The sequence below is a fragment of the Lampetra planeri genome, chromosome 32 (genome assembly GCF_965212315.1).
Source record: "Lampetra planeri chromosome 32, kcLamPlan1.2.h2, whole genome shotgun sequence".
Taxonomy (NCBI): domain Eukaryota; kingdom Metazoa; phylum Chordata; class Hyperoartia; order Petromyzontiformes; family Petromyzontidae; genus Lampetra; species Lampetra planeri.
The window spans coordinates 11,819,570-11,841,309 of record NC_136138.1 but is presented as its reverse complement, the minus strand read 5'-3'; the positions used below and the strand labels follow the sequence as shown (position 1 = coordinate 11,841,309).

General features: G+C 47.9%; 1 protein-coding gene across 1 annotated transcript in view; it reads left to right on the top strand.

Annotated features, from left to right (window-relative positions):
- Nucleotides 1–7,071: 7,071 nt before the first annotated feature.
- The window catches only part of LOC144729476 (sodium-coupled neutral amino acid symporter 2-like), a 29,296-nt gene continuing 14,627 nt past the window's right edge, over nucleotides 7,072–21,740 (top strand). Inside the window, exons 1-7 of the mRNA XM_078609801.1 lie at nucleotides 7,072–7,339; nucleotides 8,371–8,692; nucleotides 10,563–10,629; nucleotides 11,833–11,951; nucleotides 16,527–16,600; nucleotides 18,304–18,396; nucleotides 19,717–19,801. Coding sequence (XP_078465927.1) covers nucleotides 8,577–8,692; nucleotides 10,563–10,629; nucleotides 11,833–11,951; nucleotides 16,527–16,600; nucleotides 18,304–18,396; nucleotides 19,717–19,801 — 554 coding nt within the window. The 5' untranslated portion in view covers nucleotides 7,072–7,339; nucleotides 8,371–8,576. The remainder of the gene's footprint in view (nucleotides 7,340–8,370; nucleotides 8,693–10,562; nucleotides 10,630–11,832; nucleotides 11,952–16,526; nucleotides 16,601–18,303; nucleotides 18,397–19,716; nucleotides 19,802–21,740) is intronic.

The window sequence follows — 21,740 nt, the reverse complement described above, 5'->3', positions numbered from 1 at the left end:
GGAAATGTGCTTAGGAGTGATAGCTTGTGGCGTCCGTAAGGGTACAATGTTGCATTCAAAAGTGCGACATGGACAATTGTAAAAAGGATACAAAATATGCAATATCACCCTCACCTAACTTCCGTGTCATGGATAGAGAGATAAATTGTATTTATCCATGGCATGCTACCAAAGTCAATCTTCGACTAGAGCCCACACAGTTTTGTAATAATATTTTGTAATAACAAGCCGCTTGAAATCTCGAAATGTATTTCGCGTTGTGTCAGCATTCTTGTGTTTGTAAAAGCGAGTGCAGATTAAACATAAGCTGGGGAAGAGAGAGAGATTATGGCTGTCGTGTCTTCGTTGTTGAAACCTTTGCGTGTCTTGTAGTACAGCGCTGCTGTTTTGATTTGTTGGTGTGTGCGTGTGTGTGCAAATCGCTTCTGCCGGCATGAATGATAGAACAAAGTTGTATTCCACCATCACAAGACCCCCCCCCCCCCCCACACTACCAACAGTGGCAGAGCACAGAACATCCTGGGCAGCATCACTCATATTCTGTAGCACGAGACAGCAGACGATGTGTGCCCATGTCTCCTTCGATGTATGTAACTGGGTACAACTGAAGCAAGTCTGAATTCACATTTCGGATAAAATAAATAAACAAAACGTATACTAGTTTCGGTGATTGTGTTGAGATCAACACAAGCGCTCCAGTTATATTTATTTATTTACTTCCTTGCGAAACCTATGCCTTGAAGGTCAAGTCGTTGCCCCCACGATTATAATCGGGACGTTGGTGACGGACTGTGGAGGGCTTTTTCCAGCAGTGGATTAGTCCTGGCTGACGACGATGACGACGATGATGACGATGATGATCACCATTGGCGATTATACGAGCGGTCTGTGAACGTGTATTGCGTCTCATTTTGAAGTGCACCGTCATGCGTGAGATGTCGTGTAATCTAAAAGAGATTGCCGTTGTTAAGGGCACGCTTGTGGTCTAGTTTGTGATTTCAGATTACTTTGTCTGCTTTGTGTCACATTCTCGGGCAGCGATCGATCCGGTTAGTCGTGATGAATACTTTGTGAAAATCACATTTTTTTAAGCAAAAATCTAATCACATTCAAACAACAAAGTCGTAACATAAAAAATGGAAACAAAAATGCAATTAGTTTAATTTTAAACATTCAAACCGAGCTGGATGTCTCGTCTCTGGCCCGAAGCTACAAAGCAAAGCTACTTTTTTACAGAAAACAACGAACGCTGCTTTGAGCTGTTGAATATTAAATTGCAGTGTGTCGCATCTCGCGGTACGCGTGTTAGCAATTTTCAACATGTGCGTTTTATTTTGAAACCAAGACCACCCAGTATCACATGATGTGGGACACCATCTTTCCAAAAACATATTTTTACTGAATGGCTGTTTGCTGGATTTCGTGTTTTTTGCTGAATTGCTACTCAAACAACAACAATGTTTAGCAACTCTGTAATCTGTTTAAATTGCGTGGTAAATATCGGTGTTATTGTAACGGGTCTCGTTTCTTGTCTCTGGGTTTGTGCGCGTGTGTGTTTTTGTCATATGTACAGGACAAACAACCCTGGGTTTGAGAAAGGACAAACATTGTTGCAATACATGTTTGTGGACAGAGGGTCAGAGTAGGCTTTTCATGTGAGGGACACACCGTGTACCGTATGCTCTGGATTATAAGACGCTTTGAAAAGTAAGGCGCACCCAAAACGTGCGTCCGATGCTAATGCAATTGCAGAACTTTTATCAAACACACGCACACGCACCACATTCTAGATCGCACCCGCAATACAGGGGGGGAGGGTGGTGGTGGTGGCGGAAAGTGCCTCTTGTAGGGTGATTACGGTTGCAATTATTGTGGCTGCCATAATTTTCAGGAGGTGCAGTTCCCCCCCCTGCGGTCGGAACTGCTGTGAACAGGTGCATTGCCCGTCGGGCGAACTTTTTTCGTGCCATACAATTAGTGCTCGTTGTTTACGTGCGAAGTTGCACTAATTACAAAGGCATCTGAACATTCCGTTAAGCCCTGGTGAATTGAAAAGGCTGGCATGGATTCCCTTGCCAAATGGAGTGGTGCCAGATGGAATAGAAGGCGAACGTCAATTAAAACTTGTATTAGGTGTAAACAGTTGTGTGTGTGTTTTTAATGCAATATTCAGAGGAGGTCTTTCTGTGAAATTGTCATGGCCCAAAGGTTTTATACTGAATTAGAATAATTATTTTACTCAGAATGGTCTCTCGCTGAGGTGTCACGGCTCCCTATGGGGGCAGTGAAATGTTGGACGACATTCTTTAGGTTTGTTTTAAAGTTTGTGAGGAAACCGGAGTTGCTGGAAGAAAAACAACCCCACGCAAATGACGAGGCAGCACTCAGCGGCCACACAAATTGGCCAGCAACCCGCTTTCTGCACTGCACCGCTTGCTGTTGGGCGCCAGGCGAATGAGACAAGATGGCTCATTTATTATTTCGATTTCCATCAAAGCAGAGCTCGAGGCATGTCACCGAATGCAACACATTTGAAAGTTTGGTTGCAAATAATGTTGTACATGAATGTACGAAAATGAACATTGAATGCTTGCGGAAGTAATTCGTGCCTGTCGCAAGATGAATATACTTGGCCAAACTTTTGCAAAGGTAATACCTGGCGATGGAATACGTATTGTTTGTCAGCATGTACATGATATTGGAAAATATAACGTCGGTTTGCAGAGGGCAGCTGGTGATGGCGCATATTGACATTGTGTGAAAAACAAGACCCTGGGGCTTTATATATTTATTAATATTTGGGACGCTTTGACAAAAAGGAGATAACGTGGGGCGTTGTTATTCTGCTCCTTGGCAGCGCGTGACACGGCGGGCTAACCCAGCGGTCATCGCTGACCCACCTTTAGTGGTCGACCTGAGATCACGGCCCTCCACGTGCGGGAATACCACAAGGGTAGCCGCCGCCGTTGTCACGAGGAGACCAATCCACGTGTGAAACGAGCAGACCTCTCACCTGCCGATTGGCCCAGCGTTGTGACGAACGGTGACGAACGGTGACGAATGGCGTTGTGATGAGCGCCCCAGCGGAGCGCTGTGCAAATTGGCGTGACGAAGCATCGGCTATAGTTGGCGTGTCACAGTGCATCTCTCCGTCGATCAAAATAGATTCTTGGGCTAATGACACAATACATTGATTCAAGCGGGGTGTGGAGGGGACATTGGGAAAGAGGCTGTTGTTGGTGTGAGAGCGAGTGGGTGGATATCTGGTTTAAGTCGAGTAACTGACAAGTACATGTGCAGCAGCAATGTATAGCAATGTGCAGCAGTAGTGTCTAACAATATGCAGCAGCAGTGTCTAACTGTGCAGCAGGCAAGTGGCCAAGGCCGCTGCTGTGCCCCTTCATTGCCCCGACAAAAGAACGCAGTGCAAGTGGGAGCATCCGCTCTAAATCGGTGCTGTTGCTTCACAGGAGGTGGTGGTTTGTGGGCTCCGTGCCTACCAAGCAAGGGGCTAGTCCGTCGCCTTACTTGCAGTCACGATCCTGTAATACTGTGCACTTTGTAACATCTACAATTCGTAGTTTGGCGCTGTTTCATTTGTCCGTGTTACCTTTCCTCCATTGGAGGAAGCCTCATGAATGGCCGCCACTGTTCACATTCGCCAGTTTGTAATCCTATCGTGTGCACTGAAGATAAACTAAACGCTGTCAAATTTTATAATCCCTACGCTCACCAAGGGAAGCTTCGTCACCGATTGGCATAACACTTTTTCAGGAGGGTCCTGCAAAGTTTCCATTGAGGAACCTTGCCAAACGTGATGTAAACACTTCCCATCGAATGTAGCTGTACTTGCATTCGACTTAAAAAAAATAACAACTGACAGAAAAAACAGAACTACAAAGATTGGCAAATATACAATTGAAATTGCAATGAAGGTAACGTGCAAATACGTGGTTTTGTGTGTGAAATGTAATCTAGATTTGAAGTTTTCGTGACTGCCAGGGATCCATACTCTTTGGTTATTTCGGTAAAGTCACGTGGGTATAAAATAACATAAATTAAATCACGACGTTTCGGGCGCAACACAAGCGTCCGTCATCAAGTGGGACAACCACAGCAAGAAACAATTGCTGAGCCAAAGAGTGTGTGAAATCTGTTCTTAAAACTGCAAGTGGTTTGCTACTGAAATGAGCGGTCATGTTGCATTTGCGCACCAAGTTTGAGTCGTGTTGTGTCTACAATCTGCTGCCTCGGAGTGAGGCTGCCCCAAGGCACGACCGTGTGGCTGGTCCTGGCCACCAGGGCAGTCGAGTGAAGTCTGACCTCTGTCGGGCAGCGTGGGCACACGGCACTCCCTAAGCGGGTGATCATGCAACCTCTTAGTGTGTTTGCGTTTCTCTTAGTATGGGGGTGTGTGTGTGTGCTTCTGGAGAAGCTTGTTTAGCTTATTAAATCGTGAAGGACACAAATCACCTCTAAGTTTATATCGTGATAGTTGTCCACTTGATGTATTTTGAGATGCTGGCGTTTTTTAAAAATATTTTTCCTCATTGCATGTTATTGTATTTGTATAGGTGATGATGATCGATAAGACATTCCACCCTTATTATCAGCTGTACGAGTGTGCTATTCTGCAAGATTTTTTTGTGACCAAAGAACTATATTTATAGAAGTAAAATACAGGAGATATACTTGTACATGGGAGGTGGAAACATGATAGGATATGGGATGCAGGGCCTGCATATGTATTTAGTGCAAAACCAATGGATACATTTGCATAATAAATATATAAATTATCGTTTCAAATTTTCACTCATCATGTGAGTCATTGTTCAACCAGCGTGCGGAATGAATTCGACATTTTACTGCAGAATCTTTAGTAAATGAATGCACTTCTCGTTGATAAGGGATGTGTTTATTATACTGCATATACAGGTCTGAAGTGCTGTGCCCAACCAATGTTTGTTTATCTGGCATGCATCTGGGGTGCAACGACGAACGGTGTCTAGAGGTATGTACATATTTCCAACCATTTTAGCAACTCAAATGAGAGCCACGAAAGTATGCAAAGCATCTTTCCTTTGTTGTCGTTTCTTGCGCACTGAGCTATGTAACTTCCCGTCGTGCCCGCTTGTGTCAGACCGAACCCAGCATGACCGTGGTGCATTCACCCGCCATGGGAATCAAGGGTGCACATCAAGAACCGCCAACGCGTTTCGCTGTTACATGCAACATATATACCCATTAAGATAGAATGTATTATGATAAAGTGTGCAGTATCATGTAGTAGTACACATTCATGATTTTGAATTCTGAGAAGAGTTTACAGTCCCGTTTTCAATACACTGCTGTTTTTGAATCAAGTTCAGGTTACGTTTTTTTACCAAAGCCACTGCACCACTGCACGACCCCCCCCGGAGGGAGTGATTGAATCGTGTCGCTGGGTGATGTAAATTCTGTATTTTGTGGCACGGACATGATTTTAAATATGTAGATAAATGACTCGATCCACATACTTCAATGCTACGAATGCCAACACACCCCCAGGGTATTGTAGTGGGTAGGGTAGGCATGTAAATACTCAATAAACAAGTTGAATAAATTAGAGTATGTATATTCTTTGTGTCTTTCGGTAAAGTCACGTAGTAACTTTACCGAAAGACCCAAAGAATATGAATTCCTGCAGTCACGAAAGCTTTAAGTACGTAGCCAAACGTAATAATCGGAGGTGCTAATTGTTGGAGAGTAGTCCAATAGGACGCCTTTCAATGAGACGGAGCGACTAAATGAGCGCGTAAGGTGCTAGGTGTGGATCTATGGCAGCATAGTGAGAGATGGTGATGGATTGGGGAGGCCTTCATCTGGCTGTCTTGGCCGTGGCTGATGATGGCTTGGTGGGAGAGCGTGGGAGATAGTTTGTTGGGTGTGAATATATCTCTACTTGACGACCTCGTGCCGACAGACCAATCTTACATTGCCTGTAACGTCTGGCAGGTCACCAACATTAACGAAAGCAAGGGTGACACTGCTGATGCAAATAATCCTGACTTGCGTGTCAAACAAAAGTGGATGTTTGTTGTTGTTTCTCGTTCGGAATGAATGCTGCTGAACTCGTGTACACTCCCCAGCAGGCCATTGGGCCAACGAGGTTATGTAAGAAGTACTTTGAGCGTGCGTGTGGAGAGACAGGCACACACAGACACTGCGCTTGTGCATGAAGGACATTAGACACACTGTGTGTGTGTGCCTTTTCGCGTTTTGGCAAGGGGGCGGGGCAAACAAGCTCGTTAATAATATTAACCTGTTAAATAACGTAATATTATTAATAACGTGTTAAAATACGTAATAATAGTATTAACGTGTTAATAACGTAATAATATTAATACTATTTACGTGTTGAAGCAAACAGACAGTTCACCGCCGGACGATCTAACTCAGTTGAACAGGCCGCTGTAGACACATTATTGTCGAGGCTTCACCCCCCCCCCCCGTTTCCTCTGCGTACATTGTCAGTAGCCCCCCACTCCCCCCATAAAAGCGGTCCGCGTTTGGTTTAACCCCTCCCCTCCCTAAGAGTATTAACCCCTCCCCCCTTCCATGCGTATGTACTGAATGGATGGCCCCAAAGCGGGGCTGGGCGTGTTGGGGGCGGGGCGAGATGAAGGCGGGGCTTGTCGTGTTGGGGGCGGGGCTTGGTGTGTAAGGGCGGGGCTGGGCGTGTTGAGGGCGGGGCTTGGGCGTGTTGGGGGCGGGGCTGGGCTGTTGGGGGCAGGGCTTGGTGTTTGGGGGCGGGGCTTGGGCGTGTTGGGGGCGGGGCTGGGCGTGTTGGGGGCGGGGCTTGGGCGTGTTGGGGGCGGGGCTTGGGCGTGTTGGGGCGGGGCTTGGGCGTGTTGGGGCGGGGCTTGGGCGTGTTGGGGGCGGGGCTTGGGCGTGTTGGTGGGCGGGGCTTGGGCGTGTTGGGGGCGGGGCTTGGGCGTGTTGGGGGCGGGGCTTGGGCGTGTTGGGGGCGGGGCTGAGTGTGGGGGCGGGGCTGCCTCGCTATATAAATACCAGTCGCCGTGTTCATTCTCTGTTGTTCGCCCGTGCGTTGCAAAAGTTTGCACAGAACGCAAAGGCGTAAAATTGAACATCTGCAAATATCTGCTGCGGCACAAAATAATAAAGCAACGTTTGTTCGGTTTCAGTTATAGTGAGGTTTGATTTATATATATTGTTTGGTTTCCACTTAAGTACGAAGCTGTTTATTCATTTATTTGATTCTTTTATATCCATCGGACTTACGTAATAACTGCTGTTCTCTGGTTTACTACATTTGGCGAACAGCTCCAGAACTAACGAGGTAAGGTGATATCCCTTAGCTCTGGACCATTCGTGCCTGCAATGGCACAACTATGTAAACCTGCTGTGTGTGTGTCGGTAGAGAACAAAGCGCTGTGTGTGTAGACTTGTATCTGATGTGTTTCATTCACCACAGGCGCTGTGTGTGTGTAGACTTGCATCTGATGTGTTTCATTCACCACAGGCGCTGTGTGTGTGTAGACTTGCATCTGATGTGTTTCATTCACCACAGGCGCTGTGTTCATAGCGCACGATCGAGGTTATCGCGAGGAATTGTCATGTACTTCACTTTACGAAATTAAGTTTCTAACCTCTTGTTTAATGTCTTTTAATAACTGTAGTTGGGTGTAGTTTGGTTGTAGGCAGTGCTGTACATGCTGTTTTAAACGTTACTTGTGTTGGGGTGTGATCTTGGTATATAGTATTGCACATTGTACAGCTACAACACGTTTTGAATGTTGTTTGATCAATGGGATTAACGCAAGCTCCTACACTATCATCGTTATTAAGTTCTACAGTACTCTTATTAGCCTAACTTTGTTTGTCATGCAAAGGGCTAAATGCTAAGTTCAGCCACAGGGAGACGTCCCCCCCCCAGCTCCTTGCTTGAACCTTTCCACCGCTGAGGTTGGATCCCAGCACATCGTCAACGTCAGTCGTGCCACACGCACACAGCGGTGCAGTCGGGACTCTTGCCGACGACTTGTGTTCGTCATGCTGCATTGCATCTGTCCATGGAGAAGGGTCATTGCCCGAAACGTCGCCGGTTATATATATTTATTTTAAGGCCACGGTGTTATTGACACATGTGTTTGAGGTTGGTAGTGTTGTTAAATCTGCAGTGGATTGGTACTGTGAGGAGCACTTCAGTTGGCTACCTGCTAAGACTGGCACGACTGCCTATGTGCTGCTATAGAGCTACATTAACGTGATAATTTATACTTTTTATAATGATCCTGACTTTTTGAAGTCACAGCGGCCACCAACTGTTAATAATGCCACTTGTGTGCTGTTTTTTGTGTGTGTTAACAGGTCACGCGATCTTCGAGGAGGAGGACGAGGACATTTACTATATGCTCTGTGTAGCAGGCAAAACGTTGACATTCAAATAACAAAACATTTCTTAACTCAATTGGAAAATTTCGTCTTCTCTCCAAAACATATAAAACGATAACGTTTTGAAAGCACAAACGCCAAATTCGCCCGCAGCCTGTTTCCAACATCGAGCTCCCATCACCATGGCAAAGGACCAGCTGGAACTTCGCTCGGACATCTTCGTCAATGACAATGACAGCAGGGACAGCGGAGAGGATGGCTACCCGGTGCCCTCCGAGGCAGACAAAGTGACCATCAGGTAGATGGAGAGAGAGAGAGATGCACCAACACCGCTCCACTGCCACTCACTCCAACTAAGGCTCTGTCGGTCTCTATCTGTTCTATTCTTGCGTACGGCAGCAATGCGTTCGGGAGCTCGAATGCCAATGTCGAGGTCCGCTAACCACGGGTAGGGCTTCAGGAGAGAGTTTGTGGCGTTTTGGTTTTTCTCCGTTAAAAGGGGCGCAGACTACAGCGGGTTACTACAGTGTATGTGTGTGTGTGTTTTATCTCTGAAATGTGGGGTCACGATAACCTCTTGTCGAGACGATTACGTTTACATGGAATTTTTATTTAAACTTGTGGTGCTGTTAGGCACTTTGCTTTATAGAAAGCCAGCCACAATTGATGGAAAGGTGTGAATAAGATTGCGAGGCAAATATGACAACTGGTTGTGCCCTAACAGCTACCCATCCGCTTCCATGGTGCTTCTAAACACTTGTGAGAGGCAGACACGCGTTGGACATTGCTACAGAGTTCATGCGTCTGCATGATTTTTATTCCTTGTCAAAAGTAATGGCACTGGAAAGGTGAGAGCCTGGTTTCGATTTTCACACCGTCAGCCAACTGTGATTTAGACGAATTCCGTTCCGGTCACTAATAATTGCATTAAAAAACAGCATGTCATCGTAGATTTGGTTTTTACACTTAATCTGGCCGAATTCCAGCTCTGAGAGTTAAAACGAATACATGGGCTCGACTCTTGTGACTGGCGTTCCTCTGTTCGGCAGTGCGCGTGGGGGAGTGTGACGCCGAGTGCGGCTAGGAGGGTCACTCGATGAGATTTCAGAAACTAAAAGTTGAGCGACGTCTCCTCCCGTGGACTCTTCTTGAGCATGCTGTGCTGCGCGGCGAGAGTTCTGGAGGATTCTGAGACTTACGACACCGCCGATGTCGTAATTGGGATGAAACCTTGTGGGGATGCTGGCGACAAGATTGGACCCGTCGTTCTCGTGTCTAAAATTGCACCCAGCCGGCAATGATCTCTGAGTGAAGTCAATGCAATTCTCGGTGATTAAAGATGATTAAATTATTTAGATATTGAGGAAAGATTTCATTTATAAGTGTGCAGCGCTTGACAGAAGAGAATATTCATCATGATCAGACAGCCAATATACAACATTAAATGATGTATGGAATCAGAATCAGAAACGGTTTTAATCGCCATGTGAGTTTGCACAAACAAGAATCGGTTGGCTGTGGAGAGCGGTTACCGTGCTAATGGAGTTATCACGAAGCGAGTGGCTTGATTTGTCTGCTGCTGGGAATGCCGTTAGCAAAATTAACAACATCGTGTTTAAGTTCAGGACAGAGTCACAACTTTCATAAAATGTCAGTGTTTGTTCAAACACCTGTGCAACAATTGAAGGATGCTTTTCAATGTAAATTACCCAAGTTTCAAGCTATATATTAAAACAATTTGGTACTGAAAGAAAGGCAATGGCTTGCCGCTAGGAGAAGAGTTAAATAAGTAATTGAAATGTTGAGCAGGTGTGTACATTCAGTTTCCATGAATCACGATGTGTGTGCGTGACGGTGCTAATAGCCGTAATTTACCCCTGGTGGCCACGCACAGTGCACACCCGTTTAATTATTAACACTCGGGAAGCGTACACAGCAGCGTGCCTTTTATTATACAACCTCTCATCTGGTACACACCACACGTAAATGTTATCGATGCTGTATTGTTGTTTAATTTTCTGTGTTTACACAGCTCTGAGATTGCGTTTTATTGCTGGATGTGTCATTGCCGTGGGGTTGGGGATGTTTGCTTAATCCTTGAGTTGCACCGCCCATCCTTGTATGAGAGGAAAGTTCATTGCCACCTTTGCTGTCCGTTCTTTTCGCAGTCAATACGATGAACAGTTTGAAACTGAAAGTGCCAACTTTCTCAATGGTGGAGTAAAGAAATATGATGTAAGTCTTTTGTTTCCAACATTCTTACCCACATTTACCTGTTTAGACAATACACACCGTCAATTTAAAAGTCGTATAAACTGTGTTACAGTAAACAGACATGTGTTGATTATCAATCATGGGTTAAGTGCGCGCCTGTCGGGCGTTGTAACTTGTAAGAGTCTCACTGAAATCGGGTGCGCTTGACCTCACCACTCGCGTTTCTGAACCCGCCCGACGTTTCGTCTTTCCGAGATCCTCTTCTCTGACCCGCCCGCCATCGTCGCCGTGGCCGTCATCGTTAAGGGGATGTCGAGCATGGTCACGCATTCCAACTTGAGAGAGAAAACAAATACAGTTGTGTGTGTGTGTGCTGCTGTTTATCGTGGCCTCCGTAGTCGTGGTGTCGAGTTTCTATGTTTGCGTACGAGCAAACGTGGGGTTTTTGGCAGTTGCAAAATGTTGTTTTTGCATCGTGAAGCCGTGTGTTTGTTCGGCTGTTCTGCAATGAAACGTGAAAATGGAATGTGTCGGGCCTCCCATTCTGCTATATTTCTGTACTGCCCTTTATTTTAAATTATGCATGTTTGATAAAACAACTATTTCATGTCCATAATGTGGAACTGTACTCCATATCGTTCCAACTTTGATTCATGGAGATGCCATAAAGTTATAGTTGACATTACGCTTCACAGAAAGTAAAATTGGCACTCTTCAGTGCATGCACATTGGTCACGAATCTCTCTGTAGACCATCAAAGTTCTGTTCCTCCACCATCATTTGATCGATGTCAAGACTTTGATCGTCATTATCTGCTGTAAACGGAAAAGGCTGTCTATAAATATAATTGTATTTGAAAATGTAGTAAACAAACCCATATTTAAATAAAGCCTTGTGACAGCTCAAATGCAGAGAACAGCATTTACAACTCTGTATACTCTACATTACGAGTCATTTATTAGGCATATAAATTCGACCACCTATCAAACCTCTACGGAAGTTGTTGCTTTCAGTTTAATATGCGTACACTTCTGGCCAAGTGCGATTGGCGTTTGTAAGCCAGCACAACAAGTGAGCAGTGCGCCCGCTCTCTCTGGATACCTGTGCGACGACTCCCACGGCACTCGCCAGTGTGCAAGGTTCAGGCACGTCTGGCGAGACGCAAGATCATCCGGCTGCTGTCCCATTGCAAACGTTGAGCTTTTCTCTTCTTTGTGTTTTCAGCAACATGAGGGCAGAGAGTCCTTTGGGATGTCTGTGTTCAACCTCAGCAACGCCATCATGGGCAGCGGGATCCTGGGCCTCTCGTTTGCCATGGCCAACACGGGCATCCTGCTCTTCATGTGAGTACTGCCGCGGTAGAACGTCGCTCGCGGCGCCCCATGCGCTTCAAAGCCACACGGCGGACGACGTGTGTGTGCGTGCGTGTGTGTGTGTGTGTGTGCGTGCGTGCGTGCGTGTGTGTGTGCGTGCGTGTGTGTGTGTGCATGTGTGTGTGTGCGTGCGTGTCCGTGCCTGCGTGTGTGTGCGTGCGTGTGTGTGTGTGTGTGTGCGTGTGTGCATGTGTGTGTGCGTGTGTGTGTGTGTGTGCGTGCGTGTGCGTGCGTGTGTGTGTGTGTGCGTTTGTGGGAGCGGGAGCTGCGCTATGAATCCGGCGACTCGAGTTCGGTTCCCTCTCATGGCCAACACGAATATCTGAGCCTCCCCTAGGTCAACTTGGCCTCAAATGAGTACCTGATGTGGTGTGTAAACATCGCCACTGGGGAGACAAAGGCGGTCGGGCATGTTGCTGGCCACCCACCCCCTCGTGTGCCGTGCTGACCTTCATAGGCACTCGCGAACAGCTTGCTAAGGCTACATGGTGGATCTTTGTCTTATTGTTTGTGTATTTAATGCTGGACGTTTAGAGGTTGTATGTAGTTTTGAACGTAGATACGTAAGTATTCGGCATAAAGCGAGAGCTTTAGTTAAAATCGGTCCTGGATTGAAACGCAATGGCACGAGACTAACATACCAACATACCAGGTTGACTGACGTGGATATATCGTACTTGTACCTGCACAAACATAACTTTGGATTTGCATAGGTTTATTCACCAGTTAGCCTTCAAGTGTCTGTCTCAACACAACCACGCACGCCCACAGCTGCGCAGTCCTTCTTGTGAAAATGTTTTCACGGTGTGTATATGTTTCGTTGAGCAGCAGTCATAGATAATTGTACAAATACCACCAGGTAGGGAGGGGAGGATGGAAATTGAACCCAATGCTGACTCGGTATGATTTGTCACGGGCATTGACATCTGAGAAGCCGCCAGGTCACCTTTGATTATGACACATTCGTAATTTTCCGCCCCGCCACAACAATGCAGAGTTCTCGCGTGAAATCTTTATGCTTCCGGCCACCACGAGACGGAGAGAGACGCGCCGCTTGCACTGGCGTGCAGCGATGTTGGCGTGTGACGCTGCACATCTTCTCTCTCGGTGTGGCGAGTGAGCCGGGGGGGAATCAAGACAGGCACATGTCGTTTTGCCACGGAGGCATCACCTCAAAGTGTGTGATTTGTTTAATTGAAACAGCCGGTTCACCAGTGCATTTGACATGTGCAAAGAAAAAAAAGAAACATCCGAAAAAGGAATGCAATCCTACAGAGATTTTAACGTTAATGCTCTGTCTTAACGTTTTGCAGCCAATGTCTTAACGCTTTAAGCTCTCCACCGTATGGAATGTTTTGCCATGATAGCGGTTTTTACTGTCAATGAAACAACTTGTAAGGTGGGCATGTCCGGTTTGAAGGACAGCGCTCTTCGCTTGCATCTCAGCAGAATAAAATTTATAATCGCGGTTCAGAGCCCTTTGTCAATCCACTGCAGGATAAGTCTTCCCCCCCCCCGCATGCCGTGTCGTCGTGGGGGTTTGACCATACTTCAACACGATGGCCAGTGCGTTGTCAGTGTAGTGGGTTGGCTAGGGCTGGTTCAGATATCACTCGGCGTTGGTTTTTGGCTCTGGCTACCGCAGTAACCACCACTCAACTCCCAACCTGGTGTCAGTGTCATTAATGCAACGAGCACATTTTCTGTGCAGTGCTATGCATTAAAAGCCAGCAACTTTTTTTATGTAACTCAAGAGGGCCTGAAAGTCGGCACAATCAATATGGCTCCTCGCCACCGAGTCTGAGCGATAATTTGTTACCCGGCTAGCCGCTGTCATGCGGCATTGGCACAGCTCTCTGTGGGGAAAGAGATAAGATATCACAGATATGGGATGGTGTGCTCTCTCTGCGGAGCAGGAGCATGTTCCTGTGGCTCGCTGCTTCATACAGGGCCAAACTCTGAATCCAGGGCTCATCGGTTGCGCTCAAAAGTCATCCTAAATTTTGTGAGAATGGTCAAACAGGCAAGGAATCGGCGTGGACGTAAAATATCCCATCAGTGATTTTATCAAAATATAGTCATCGCCTCTCTTGTGTCACGAACATATTTATAAATTTAGTTACAGATCTCTTCTAAAGTCCAATTTGTTCTCTATATGTACCCTCTGCTGCCGAGTAAAAAGTGCCAAAACTCCCACAAGTCCACACTTGACTCGTCCCGTACATGGACAACACCGATTTGCTAAAATATACAAAGAGTGGCTTTGTAGCATTACATCGAAGGCCGGTCCGTCATCTTTTGCGCAAACATGCGCCGCGTCCGTGTTATCGCGCACGTGCTCTCGGCTCGGATTAAAAGTTTTACTTACGCGAGCGGACTGTGCGTTCATTTGTAGATACAGTCCACGTCTGTGGCACCTGTGTACAGTGTGCGGAAATGGGTGGGGGGAAGCGATTGACCAAGAGGCTGCGAATGAAGAGAAGCAGCCCGGAGAGGGTGACAGCGATCCGACTTGCCTCGTCCGTCGCTGACGCACGTCCCACGCGTGCGTCAGCGAACCTTGCGGAAGACTTATTGCCCAGCGTGTTGTATCTCATTGACGAAGTTCGAGCAACCCGACACCGCAGTTTTATTTGTTTTGCTCCGTCCCACGACTAGTGAGATACAGAGGGGCCTCCGCACTGGCGCTTGAGATGAAAACGGAACTCGCCCGCCCACCGCCGTTTTCTCTCGTGTGTGGCACGAGAGAAAAGTAAAAAGTCTTGAGACGTGTTATCAGTCGAATTCCCAAGTCTCTTCCACCGATCCAAGGAGGCGGTTAGATGCTCTATGGATCGCAGCGACGCCGCCACGGTGTTGCACGGACGGTCAATTCGTCCGGTGACGTTCGACTGTTTGGTCTTCACCGCAGTCGCAGTTTGGCGATTCTTTGATCTTCCGCTCGTGGTAGGTGGGCACGTCTCCCACGCAGCCATTGGGGCACGGTTTAGCGAGGTCCACAGTTGTCGTACTCCTCGCCCACCGCCACCTCCTTCCACCCCCCACCCCGACTTATGAACAGTCGCTGTGATTCGACAGCTTGTGGACATTGGCGCTCCTCCACGGATGAAGAAATTGCGTGTAAATTGGCGTAGCAGCTTTTGGGAAAACAAGCGGCGTGTCAGATTCTGCGTAATGCGATAATGTACCCACTGTAGCAAGCGCAGCCTCTCTGCCAGGAGCCTCGCGTGGGGGTCATCGCGAGCCGCAGCCTGTGAAGAGGTCCTGAGAACGGATCGTTAAAAACGCCCGCAGGTTTATGTTGCCTGCCGAGGCAGCCGCTTTTCACTACGTCCACGGTGAATAACGTCGACACGGCGTAGACCGCCACGGCTGGGACGTAGCTGGGTTGGTCAGAACGGCAGGAAAAATCATCGCCCTTGAGATCGCAAATCTCGCACATTGGCAGTGGCCGAGTGGGTCTCACCGCCAGGGTGTGTTGTCTTCTGTGGAGAGGCTGTCTCACACACGACGTGCGTAGCCATTTGTGAACCCACTGCTGGATAAGAGCCCCCCCCCCCACACCGTGGGGGGGGTTGTTTGAGCATGCTTCACCACATTGGTTAGCGTGGTGTGGGGGGGGGGAGTCATCACGGATATGTGGAAAATGTCCCGGGTGGCTGAGGATCCTCAGTACAAACAAACAACCCATTTGCTTGTAGGAGCATGGGGGCAGTCAACGGTTGTTGTCGGTTGTTTGCACGCAGGGCGCGGGGCGAGTTGCGAGTTGCGTTCACGTCGCCGTTCGGCATCCTTTGTTCACGTACATCGCAGCTGCCTCCTAGCGCAGCCCGGCGGTGCGCGTCGACGACATTCACGTGACCAGACCTTCATCCTTTCCCGAGTTAGATGGGCCCCCCTCAACAGCCCACAGTCGGGCACCGTTATGTCACGGGGGGGTGGGGGGGGCATGCCTGTGACGACGTGGGGCCACGGGAGGGAACGTGGCGCGCGACCGCAGAGTCGTCCGCTGTCGTAAACCCGTGCGAGTGTTGCATCAGAAGGCGGTCGGGGAGCAAAGTGGGCTGTGCGGCATTTGCCTAGAAAGAATGTCGACGCGGTGGGCTTCGTGGTCATCGTTAATTATTTACGGTGTGTTGCCACCCGAGTGTCGGGTTGTGGTAAGCACAATCGTGTTGACGCAATGTATGCGGAAAGATTATTTTGCTTTGGAGGGGCAGGCATTGTGGTCAAGGAATTCAGGGAAATGGAATGGTTCACTAGGTACAGGTCCGATTATGCTGTCAATGTCCTATGTACTAGAATTGTTGAAATGTGGATATTCGATCCGGCATTCAGAGTTCAACTTTCATGCAATATTTGCACATTCCTGCTTTCCCTGTCCTCGCGATACACCCGTGCACTTTTAGTTTGTCGGTAACCAATAAAATCACCTGAATGACTATTTGCTTAAGTGAAATATCTGTCGAGTCATTTTGCCGTTCAGTGCTTCGAAGATCGTTGTTTGATCTTGTGCCTTACGAGTATGCGGCCGCTTCGTTGCAGAGTTCTGCTCTTCGGCGTGGCTGTCCTGTCGCTGTACTCGGTGCATCTCTTGCTGGTCACGTCGGACACTGCCGGTAAGCCGGCGCTCGTGGCAAACACCAGACGCCAGACTCTTTGTCGACGTTGCAACAGTACTTGAGTTTCGAACAACACGCAGAAATGTGGAAAAAACACTCGGCCTTTGTGCACTTTTCAAGGAGGCGTCATCATTTCCTGAAGAAGTGCATTGTGGTCCTCTTGCTTAGCACGGTTGGCTACGTACGGTGTGGAAGAAGTTCAACATACATACATACGTACAAGGCCACCATCAAAATAAATACAGGTTCCCCTTGCTAGATGCGGCAGTCGTGGATGCGTTAAAAAAGTGGCTCGCAAAGAAAAACTGCACGAGACAGCTGCCTGCCGAGTCGCGCACACTGTACACACAGTACACACACACAGTACACACACGGTACACACACACAGTACACACACACCGTACACACCACACACAGCACACACACAGGACACACCGTACACACACATGGTACACACAGTACACACCACACACAGTACACACGCACACAGCACACACACAGGACACACAGTACGCACACACAGTACAACGTTGTGCCACGTCCGACCACAAATCCGCATGTTGAGTGAATTCAAACCGCATAGAGCAAATTTTAGGTAGAAATTGGTTGGCCGCATTTACAGCGCGACATTGCACAAACAGAACCGACATGGAGCGAGGGAGGCCTGAATGGGTAAATGTGACCGACCTGACAGCAGCAGTGGTACAGGCTGCTTTCGGCCTCATAAGGATTCATCAGTACAGTACAGCCACGAATGCGACGCTGATGCAAAGTGTGCGTCGAGCAGCCATATACGTGGAGTCCACACTCCCGCACTAAGGGACCCATTAGCTTGGCTAATGGCAGCAACAGTGACATCTGTTATTGTATGTGGCTGCACCGTGGTGACCGTGACACTGCGTTGGAACTAGTCGTTCTGTTTGTATGAATGCACATGTTTGATTGTGGGCGCGAACTTTGTCGAAGGATACGCACACGTGACGTTTGTGTGTGTGTGTGGAGTGGTACCGATGTTCTACTCAGTGTTGTAACATATGGCTGGATTGCTAGATCTCTGTCAAGGGCTGAATTTTAATGAAGTCAGCTGTACTTGGGTGCTTGTGAAACTCTGAACACAGACGGGGGAGGGGGGGGGCGCCCTGTCTAATGAGTTCATTTTGTCCTGTGCTCATTGGTAACAGCCGTTCTCGCTGGTGATACCCACACTGCACCTCACCACAAGCGTTTGCCTATTGACTTACAACAATTTACATTAAGCACTGCTCAGTGATCAAGCAAGAGGTAATTTAGATGTATATTTTTTACATTGTTGTTACTTTTGAAAATTTACAGTCCTTTTGTAATTGGCACGGTTTGCTACATATGGTGCGAAAGAAGTTGAACGTACCTGGTGGTCATGGCAGTTGTTTGACGATCCTTCATCATGGTGGACCGTGTTGGTTGGTCAAGGGGTGGTCCAGAACCAGTTGAGATACCAGCTTCTCGGTGCAATTCACTCGCCACCATTCTACGTTGCTTTGTCCTTTTCAGAAAATAAAATGTCTTAATCTACAGAAATACAAAATAAATAAATATCAACATCTAAAAAATGCATTCCTTCAAAACAATGTTCAGATACAGTCATTAGGAAGTTTGTTTTGGTGGTGACAAATCTTTTCGCAAAAACGTCACCCACTGCTCCGTTTATTTTGTTGTTTTAGGCACAAAGTCGTACGAGCAGCTCGGCTTCCTTGCTTTCAAACTTCCTGGAAAGCTGTCTGCAGCCGGCGCTATCACCTTGCAGAATGTCGGAGGTGAGCTCATTGTCATTTCCGCTCTTTTTACCGCCTTCCGTTCAGGGAAATATTCGTGTTTTTCCTAAAGCCCACCCCACTCGAGCATTGCTGAGAGCGCAGCAAGGTTTGTTGCTGAACCCCTGTGATCGCTACACCCCCCTTGTGGGCGGGGTGGGGGGGCCCTGGTTGTTGTGAAGGGGCCCTTCGGAGCCACGCTGGGTGTTTCAGGTTCAACTCGGCACCGCCGCTGTTGCACGGCGTGTGCGCGTGTGTGTGTGCGCGTGTGTGCGTGCGTGTGTGTGTGTGCGTGTGTGTGTGTGTGCGTGCGTGTGCGTGCGTGCGTGCGTGTGTGTGCTTGCGTGTGCGTGCGTGTGCGTGCGTGCGCATGTGCGTGCGCGTGTGCGTGCGTGTGTGAGGCTGCTGTTCAAATAAGTGGTGCTTTGTTGCCGGATTTGCAGTTCTCTGCTCGTGATGGTAATTCCATGTTCCTATGGCGAGGGCAAGTACAATTTATGGGACGGCTACAAATGCAATGCAAATGTTTATAAATATAATCCGCCTAATGTCCTTTTTTAATCCCCAAACGTAGATTGGGGTTAAATTTGTTGTTCTTTTTTAAGCACCAAAGTGGGTTGCCTTCAAACTTACTTCAGCCAACCTTGCAACGTGCAGTGAATTATAAAATCTCGTGTTTGGCATCCCTTGTTCTGCTGTCGTATTATACATTTGAAATAAATGTTATATATTTTTATAATTACTATTTTGCAAAGCCTCCAGAAATCCTCAAATTTCCCCGAACAGGCCACTGGTAATCTCCACGGTGCATCAACAGCCCCCGCGTCTGTCGGAGCCCCACGCTTTAAAGATGCAAATTAGAGCTCCTTTGCAGCGTGCTATTTCATTATTGATGCGCCCTTTTCCAGCAACGTGATGGAATTATTTCTTCCGCCACACGATATCATTTATCTTTGCCATTTTCTTTGTTCGTATTTTGTGAAGGCCTTTTGCCTACGGGCAATGCTGCTGTTATTTTTATTATTCCGCTATAGTTTGTTTTGTTACGTATGTTAATGCGCGCATTTATAATCGGGTACGTTAAACGGCAAATGCGGTGCCTCGCGCCCCAACTCGATGGCTGAGTTTCATTCCCTGGCGCTTGCGCCCTCCTCTCGCGCGTTGTGTGGGAGGCAAGGCAAAGTTGTGCACCTGTGGAGATCCCCGCCTGCGTTGAAGCGGCTCGAGAGATGTTACGCTCAAAGCCCCACTTGTGCGCCGTGTGACGCATTCGTTGAATTGTCGCTGTGCCCCCCCCCCCCGCCCCGACTTGTTTCCGTGCAGCCATGTCCAGCTACCTCTTCATCGTGAAGTACGAGCTCCCGGCGGTGATCCGCGCGCTGTGCGACCAGTCCGTCCTGGACGCCAAGTGAGTACGAGCGAGTAGCGGCAAGCCTCGCTGCCGCGGGCCCGCGGCCCATTCGCTCACACGTCCACCTTGTATGCGCGTATGTACGTACGTTGAACTTCTATCGTACCGCACGTAGCTACTAACCGTGCTGATCGGAGGTGCGGGGGAAGGACAACAAACTAAACACAAAAAGCAGTTGTAGCGAAATGAGTTTTAAATCTAGGTGATTTATAAGTGCATAATAGCTCCAGTGGCTTCCTCGTGTCGGAAGGAAGAGCGTTCCGGACGTCTCCAGAAGTGCATCTGAGAGCGCCGCGCGATGCGGTGACCGTCTTTGAGTTCCGTCTTGAGTTCCGTCTTGTTGCTATGACGACATTCGGAAGCAATTCATCATGATCATCATCGTGAGTCGTGGTCCGTCCACTGCTGCATGAAGGCCTCCCCAAGCCCATGTCATCTCTCTCGATGCTGCGATGAAACGACCCACCTGATGTCATCATGCAAGCTGATTTCATCGCTCCGTTTCCCCGGTTGACTGCCACTGCGTCATTAATCTTGACCATTGGCATCTAATAAATGTGTACAGTAGATTAAGCATGCGTATACTCAATGAGGGTTTGCCGCAAAGGACTTGCCTTGTTAAACAAATAGCATTTGTGATGTGATGAGTTAAAATTCAGAGTTATAGACTGGCTCTTGCTGTGGGAATGTGGAATGTTCCACATTCCCACGGCAAGTATAGGGGCGCCAATGAAACAGATTGCCCCCACCGTGTGACGCTCCTTTAAACGGAGAGTCACGTTGACATATTTCCCTTCTAAATGCTTTCTGGGTAAATGGCAATCTGCTAACTACATAGCGAGTTTACCCGTGGTTCGTCGACGGTGTAATAAATGGGCACACTTTTTGTACTTTCAATAATCCAGAAACAAATTGGCCACTCGAATATAAACCTTGTGTGAGTGTGCGCGCGTAATGAGAGTGTCAGGGAGCTAATCAGCCGAGGACACTACACCGTGAGGTCTGCACCTTGGGCATGCTATTAATTCACAACCCAGTGACTTGCTGGGCAAGTGTGATGGATAGCACTTGCCCGAGACTTGGCTTTCGGTGGCTTGGAAAGTGAGTCCCCCAGTCTTGGATGGTGCTGCCAATGTCACGGAACCCAAATGGGTTTACAGAAAATTAAATTGAATTCCGGTTTCTGCCCGATTGCTATTTACAGAGAATGATCGCCATGTCACGCACAATGGTGTTATCTTAAGAGGTGCACGTTTATAAGTATGGCATTCCTGACACCAGATGCGGAATTTATTGCTGGTAGTTTAATGTCATCTTGCAGATGGGCAACATTTACTTGCATATGCGTTATTGTTATAATTGTCTTGTGATAATTCCACTGTGTGTCTTTTCCTTTACCAACTGTCCATAGTTTAGCTGCTGTTGCTGCTGCCAAAACACTAACCAACCACTTGCATTCCTGGTTATTACGAGATAGATGGGTAGATTGCCTAGCTTAGTTGGTATATTGACTAGGTTTATGGGTATATTGAGTAGGTTAGTGGGTCAATGGATGAGTTGATTTGGCGTCAGTTTATGAACACCGACTTTCAAGATTGGTTGGTACAACAAAGCTGCGCCGTCCTGAGCGGTGTTTTATTTTCATCTGGGTGTTAATATATTTTGGTTTGGTTTAGACGACGTATAATTTGCGGCAATGAACATTCACTTGGCATTCAACCGGTTGTTGTCTCCTCCTCGAATGGAGGCGACTGCGCAGGCACGAGAAGGCAATGATGTCACGGCGCCGCTGGTGGCAGCGGTGGCCATTCGTTGGGAGAGAGAGAATCGCCGCTTTTGTTTATCGTAGCCCAGACGCCAGGTGCCGTTTGGCGACACGGCCGAGCGCCGCTGCTGAACAAGTCCCAACGCGGGAGATGCCGGCAGCCCGGACGTC